The 7,169-nt window shown below is 50.1% G+C and overlaps 1 protein-coding gene across 1 annotated transcript in view; it reads left to right on the top strand.

Annotated features, from left to right (window-relative positions):
* The window catches only part of EPS15L1 (epidermal growth factor receptor pathway substrate 15 like 1), a 144,680-nt gene that overhangs the window by 25,416 nt on the left and 112,095 nt on the right, over nucleotides 1-7,169 (top strand). Inside the window, exons 7-9 of the mRNA XM_042781588.1 lie at nucleotides 2,509-2,634; nucleotides 3,911-3,970; nucleotides 4,952-5,185. Coding sequence (XP_042637522.1) covers nucleotides 2,509-2,634; nucleotides 3,911-3,970; nucleotides 4,952-5,185 — 420 coding nt within the window. The remainder of the gene's footprint in view (nucleotides 1-2,508; nucleotides 2,635-3,910; nucleotides 3,971-4,951; nucleotides 5,186-7,169) is intronic.

Below are 7,169 nucleotides of genomic sequence, written 5' to 3'. Positions count from 1 at the left end.
GATTGGTATCACTTCTTCTCTGAATGTTTTATAGAATTCTCCAGTGAAACCGTCTGGGCCAGGACTTTTTTTAGTTGGTAATATTTTGATGACCTGTTCAATTTCTTCTTTGTGATGGGCCTGTTCAAATTTTGGGAAAACAGTTTTAAAGAGTCGTTTTACATTCCATTCATAGAAACACTTTTTTAAAAAAAGCAAGTGCTCTTTTCCCTTGTTCCTGGGCTTCTGGAAGTCATCGCAACTTCCACTCAGGGTGAGGAACCTCACACCCTCAGGACATATGCAGTGTTTGTCTTCTCTGGTCTGGTTTGTCTTCTTCTACGTCTTCTCGGGGTCCTGTTTCTGTCCTCGAGGGTCTTTTCTCTGTCCTCATACAGTGCCAACATGGGGTTGCAGTGTGTGGAGAGGCCTGTGTTCTCTCGGCCCACTGGCCAAGAGTGTTGTTTCCACAGGAGGCATGGTAGGTGAACGTGAGGGTACGACTGGGCCCTTGCATTGTCCCTTTGGTGCTCTGCGGTCTTTTCCATTTCAGGACAGCATTAGCTGCTTGCCTTGTGTTTCAGCACTGCCAGGCCACCCTTCATTCACATGGAGGTCTCATGTTACTGATTTCCAGATCCCTGGGTGGTATAAATGGCTTAATTACTGACCTAATGATTAGGACACTTAAACCCAAACCCAGTGACACTATGGACGAAAGGCCGGTGAAGTGCTTCCATTAATATTACAGCCAACAAAACCCTCTGGAGCACAGTTCTACTCCATACACAGGGTGTCGCTGTGAGTCGGAATCAATTTAGTTGCAACAGGTTTGGTTTCCTTTTGTTTCTTGTTTGTGTTGTTAGGCCCAGAAGACTACAAGTTTAAAGTTGATTTTCATGGTTAGTTGTGAAACACTTTGTTTATATTTATATATAACTTTTTACATCTTTGAGGAGCCCCGGTGGTGTAGTGGTTTAGTGCTTGGCTGCTTAGTTTGGCAGTTTGAACCCACCAGCCATTCTACAGGAGAAAGATGGGGCATTATGCTTCTGTCAAGATTACAGACTTGGAGATCCTGTGGGACAGTTCTACCCTGTCCTGTAGGGTCGCAACCGACTCAAAGGCAACAGATTTCTTTACATCTTTGTTTCAGTTCTTTGTATCCACGTCTAGATTTAACTCTGTGGCCTAAAGAACTAACATTCATTCAAACCTTCACCCATCTTGCCTTAGGTTGCTACCTCTTGGTGGGATAGGAGTAGTTCTTGTTCCCTATAAAGACACTGCCGGCCCCAGCTCCACTGGGCTTGTTAACCTTGGCCTCTGAGTCTTCATCAGTGAGTTGTTTTGTTCGTGGGATCAGTTCATTTTTTTAAAATAGACTTTACTTTTTTAACTTTATTGTGATTTGAGGGAAAATTTATAGAGCAAGTTGGTTTTCCACTCAACAGTTCATACACATTTTGATTCATGACTTTGACTGGCTTTATTTTTTAGGGCAGTTTTAGGCTTAGGAAGAATTTGCACAGAAGGTGCAGAGTTCCCAATGCTCCTCCTTCATTGCACAGTTCTCCCTGTTATTGAAAAGCCAAAAGCCAGTGTAGAGCCCAGCTCTTGGCAGCTTAACAGGTGTCACAGCAGAGCTGTGCTCCGTAGGGTTTCCGGTGGCTGATTTTTCGGAACTAGATCCCTTGGCCTTTCTGCTGAGCCCCCCTGGGTGGACTTGAACGGCCACCTTTCAGTGAGCGTCGAGCACGTTGTTGGGTGCCGTTAGGTTGATTCTGACTCGTAGCAACCCCACAAGTCAGTGTAGAACTGCCCTTGGGGTTTCCTAGGCCATATATGCTTTATAGAAGCAGATCACCCAGTCTTTTCTCCAATGGAATGGGTGATGGTTTCGAATGGCTGACTTTCTGGTTAGCAGCCGAGCAGGTAACTGTTAATGCCACCTGGGCTCCTTTTATCACCCAGGGACACCCCTGTTGCTAACACCTTGCATTGCACTAATGCTATGTTGTTATAGTTGATGAGCCAATCTTGATAGCTCATTATGAACTAAAGTCCATAGTTAACAGCAGGGTTCACTCTTTGTGTTGAAGAAAAGCCTGGTGATTTGCTTCCATATAGATTATAGTCAAGAAGATCCTATGGAGCAGTTCTACTCTGTCACACGGAGTTGCCCTAAGTCAGAGTTGGCTCGACGGTGGTGGGTTTGCTTTTGGTTCTATTTGTCCACCATCGTAGTACCATACAGAATAGTTTCCTTGCCCTAGAAATGGCCTGTGTCCCCCATTCTCACTTCCTCTCCTGAGCTGCTGGCAACCCTGATCTTTTTCCTATCTATGTAGTTCTACCTTTTCTAGAACGTCCTATGGTGAGAATCGGTGTCCAAGCCTGCTGCAGTGATCCTGTGCCTTTGGGGAGGGAAGTGGGTACCCCAGGGCCATGTCATACAACTTCATGGCAGCAGCTCAGTGTGACACTCACACAGGCGCTTGATTTACTCAGCTCCTTCTTCCTAACCAGGTAGAAGAAAAGGCAAAGTTTGATGGCATCTTTGAAAGCCTTTTGCCCATAAACGGCCTGCTCTCTGGGGACAAAGTGAAGCCCGTCCTCATGAACTCCAAGCTACCCCTGGACGTCCTGGGCCGGGTGAGTATGTGGGTCTGGTCCTGTCACCTTCTGCCGTACTGCTGTTTCCCAATCCTGGGACACTTGCAGGCTAAGGGCTGGGCTAGATGCTGTCAACAGGGAATGCATGTTGGCCATGTTTCCTGGAGGGCCCCTGAGGTAACCAAAGGGACAGGCCTAGAAGTCAGCTGGGGGGCCCTGGTCTCTGCAGGTAGTTGAGTTAACGTGGAGGATCTGATAGAGCAGTGTCTGGGCTATAGTCACTGGTGATTGATTGGTTGGGGCCTGGGGTGTCCCCAGAGGATGCACCCAGCATTGTCTATGTCAGGTACACACACATCTCTGGATGGCCAGACACGGATCAGGGAGACAGTGACACATTGACACAAACTAGGACCCAGTATCTGCCCACCTTGCTTCAGGGTGCTGACTGCCCAGTGCCTTTAATGGCCCCTGCCTTGTTGGGGTGTGTCCTCGTCATTCAGTGTCGGGAGAGAGCTTGCTACAGGAGGGCCTACAGCCCTCCCTACCTACTACACCTGAGAGTGGGGCTGGATTCTGAGTTTGTGTTGGACTTGTGTTCAGAGCAATACCTGTGCCAAAATCAAACCATAAATCCTGTTTAAGACCTATCTATGAGACAGTAGGAGTCCTAGTGGTACAGTGGTTAAAGCACTTGGCTGCGAGTCAGAATGCCAGAAGGTTGGCAGTTTGAACCCACCAGCTGCTCCTTGGGAGAAAGATGTGGCAATGTGCTCCCGTAAAGATTTACAGAGTTCTGCTCTGACTTCTAGGGACCTTATGAGTCAGAATCAACTTGACAGCAATAGGTTTGGTTTGCGGTTTGTGAGACTGTGAGGTCCCTGGGTGGCATAGGTAGTTTGTGATTGGCTACTAACCTAAAGGTTGGTGGTCTGAACCTACCAGCGGCACTGTGGGATAAAGGGCTGATGATCTGCTTTCATGAAGATTACAGCCAGGAAAACCCAGTGGGGCAGTTGTGCTCTGTAACATGGGGGGTTGCCAGGAGTTGCAATCTACTGGACAGCAGCAAGTTTGGTTTTTTGTTTTTTGTAAGACATTAAAGACAAAATCAGGGAGGTGTAAAGAGCGCCTTGGGACATGGTCACAGTCACAGTCATCTGTTGGAGAAAAGACATCATGCACAAAGGAGCCTGCGGGGTGACAGGGAACACCCACAGCCAGACACAGTAGCAGCCTGTCTCGCCCCAGGTGGACTCTGCTGACCCCAGGGATGGTGACTCTTCCCGTAAGCCCACTGGCCTCTCCCTTGCAGGTTTGGGACCTCAGTGACATCGACAAGGATGGGCACCTGGACAGAGATGAGTTCGCTGTGGTAGGCCCCTGCTTGGACCCTCCCCACTCACAGAGGGGCATGTACAGTCATGAGGGGGCTGCATCTGGGTGCTCTCCTTTTATTTCACTGATTTTCAAACTGTTTATTTTGATGTAATTTCAAGGAGAGGAGAAGTTGCACTGGTGCCAAGAACTCTTTTCAATACCATTCACCTGTACTTCCCAGTGTTGTTCTTTTATTTTGGCTTTATCCTTCTCCCTCCCCTAGCTGTTCCTCCCTTTCTCCTTCTCTGCCTCTCCCTCCATTTGTCTCCGTGCATGTCTGTGTACACATGTGCACATTTTCCGTTTGAGCCATTTGGAGTGAATTGCAGATGGGACACGATCCCTCTGTATCCTGAAATCCTTCAGTGTGTGTCTCCCAAAACAAGCAATTCTCTTACGTGAGAAGATTGCACAGTTTCGTACAGTTGTACAGGACTCATGGTCAAGGAATTAAAATAGGGGTCACTATGAGTCGGGTCCGACTCGACAGCACATAACAACAACATAACATTCAAAATAGAAAACTAGCCACTCCTGATAAGGAAGGTGGGGCAATCTGCTTCTGTAGTGATACTGCCTCGGAAACCCAAGGAGGGGTCGCTATGAGTTGGGTCTGACTCGACGGCACACAACACCAACAACAACAAGAGCATCAAAATATACTAATATCCAGTCAAGGATATTACTCAGGTTTAGCCAATTGTCCCAAAAATTTCATGGTGGTCAAAGAAAACCAGCCTTGCGTGTGACCTTCCATTACCTGCCCTCGGTGCTGTTAATCAGGAACTGCCCTTTGTCTGTTTAGATCTTGTGCCAGCCATACATTGAAGCATGCTATGGTGGTTCTGTGGAACACCCACAATGTCAGTGTGTCTGGGTCCCCTCTCACTCCGCCAGGGTGGTACTTCTGTGAGGCAGGAACGGATGAGGGGAATACTGTCCCCACTATGCCTTGATTGGGCCTATCTACCCCCAGGCCATGCACCTGGTGTATCGCGCCCTCGAGAAGGAGCCAGTGCCTGCAGTCCTGCCCCCATCCCTCGTGCCCCCTGCCAAGAGGAAGAAGACTGTGTTTCCAGGTGCTGTGCCTGTGCTCCCAGCCAGTCCCCCACCGAGGGACAGCCTGCGTTCCACTCCGTCCCATGGCAGCGTCAGCAGCCTCAACAGCACTGGCAGCCTGTCTCCCAAGCACGGTGTCAAGCAGACCCAGGTATAGCCCCTGCCCAGCACCCCACAGAGTGCCAGGGCTGGAGTGCAGGTCATGACATGACTGAGGACCCCAAACAGGGAACACTGGTAATGGAGTTTCTACAGGTGTTTTTTACAGGGACTCATGTTGGTTCCTGTTATTTGTGGTAGGCGTGTTCTACAAGGAGTCCCTGGGTGGTACAGGTGGTGAGCATGATCACTGAAAGGTTGGGGGTTTGAGTCAACCCAGAGGCACCTTAGAAAGGTTGCTTCTGAAAATCAGCATTAAAAACCCCATGGAGCACAGTTCTGCTCTGCCACATGTGGGGTCACCAGCAGTCAAAGTTGATTCGAGAGCAGCTGATGAAGTGTGTGCGTCTCCTCTGGGATCATGTGTTAATTTCTGTTCAATTTGTGGCTTTAATGGCATAGCAGTAGGTGCTTGGTTGTGACAGGAGCAAGGCCAGCAGGCAGCTAGTTGCCATCCTGTGCCTATGAAAGTGGGGATGAGTCACAGTGCACAGACTTGTCAGAGAGGTGGTTGGAGAGGGTCAAGGCAGCTCAGCTGTGGGGCTGGGTGGTGGACATAGCTCCTGTCACCCTGCAGCTGGAGGGGAGGACAGGGCTGCTGGGGTTCACAATGGGGCTGCCTGGTCACAGACGTGATGTTCAAATGGCCCAGCTGGTGTGACCACCAGCCACCTACTGCAGTGACAAAGCAGAGGCCACAGGGAGAGAGCCAGTGAATGGGTCTCCCTGCCATGGGGACAGATGTAGTATGATTGTCCTAAGTGAACCCAGGAGGCAAGGAGAAAGCAGCACGGGCCAGGCTTAGAGTGCAGGGTAGGGGGGTGTGCTCATAGACTGGTGAGGTGATACCTGAGGTGACACCTGGGTAATGAGCAAACAGGCAAAAGGACAGTCACACCAGGGCTCTGGGGCAGGAAGACACAGTACGTTGTAGTGGCAGAAGGGAGGCTATGCAGGGGGCCAGTGAGTCAGAAGGGTGGAGGTAGAGGCCAGGCCAGTGAGCACCTGCATGAGCTGTTGTTTTTCTTGGAAACAGCACCTCACCCATGTTTGCATTAAGTATCTATAGGTGGGCTCAGTGTAGCAAGGAAGCAGGTGGGGCTAACCTCTGAAGGCTCAGGTAGACCATTCTTCCTCATCCTTCCCTGGTGACCATAGGTTTCTCCCGGTTCCCAGGACACCTCTTTGGATCATCTGCCTAGACTGGTTTTATCGGTGGCTAGGGGTGGGAGCTCTGGTGGCATAGTGCCTAAGGCATTTGACTGCTAACCAGAAGGCTGATGGTTCAAACCCACCAGCCCTTCCTCGGAAGGAAGGTTGGGCAATCTACTTCCATAGTGATACCACCTCGGAAATCCAGAGAGGGGTCGCTATGAGTTGAAATCTACTCAACGGCATTGAGTTTAGGAGTGAGCTGGGGGGTACATATTCTTACCCACAGAAGGGTCGTCTGCTGGAGTACAAGCATGAGAATGGGAGTTTCTGGGGCCCCAGTCACCATGCTTCCTTGCCCTTATGCCAACGCTACTTGATCTGGATTCTGTGGGCTGTGTATAGTGGCCACTCTGTCCAAGCCTGTGTCTACTCCTCCGGGAGCTGGTGCTCGAAAGCTCTACCCTTCTCTAGAGCACCTCTTCCAGGAACAAGCCCTTTTGTGTAGACCTCTTGCCACTGGGTGTGTGTGGTGACAAGCTGGGGTGGGTGATATGTCTGGTCACCCCAAGCATGGTCTCTCAGGACTTCCGGCATGGGGTCACGTCCCCCTCAGCTTATTCATCTGTCCTGGCCTGTCCGTGTGGCCTGGTACAAAAACGGCAAGGAGGCCACATGTTCCGACCTCCTCTAACCCTACAAGAGGAAGACAGGATTACCAGCAGTAACCCAAGGCCTATTGCTACAAGGCCAGACATGCTGCCTCCCTCCAGCCCTTTCACCAACTGTTCCTCCCAAAGCACCCACCACCTCTCTCCTGGGTT

This window comes from Orycteropus afer, unplaced genomic scaffold (assembly GCF_000298275.1).
Source record: "Orycteropus afer afer isolate SDZICR_OR568_19922 unplaced genomic scaffold, OryAfe1.0 scaffold00136, whole genome shotgun sequence".
Lineage (NCBI taxonomy): Eukaryota > Metazoa > Chordata > Mammalia > Tubulidentata > Orycteropodidae > Orycteropus > Orycteropus afer.
The sequence above is the reverse complement of the archived record's forward strand: the minus strand, read 5'-3'. Positions and strand labels throughout refer to the sequence as shown.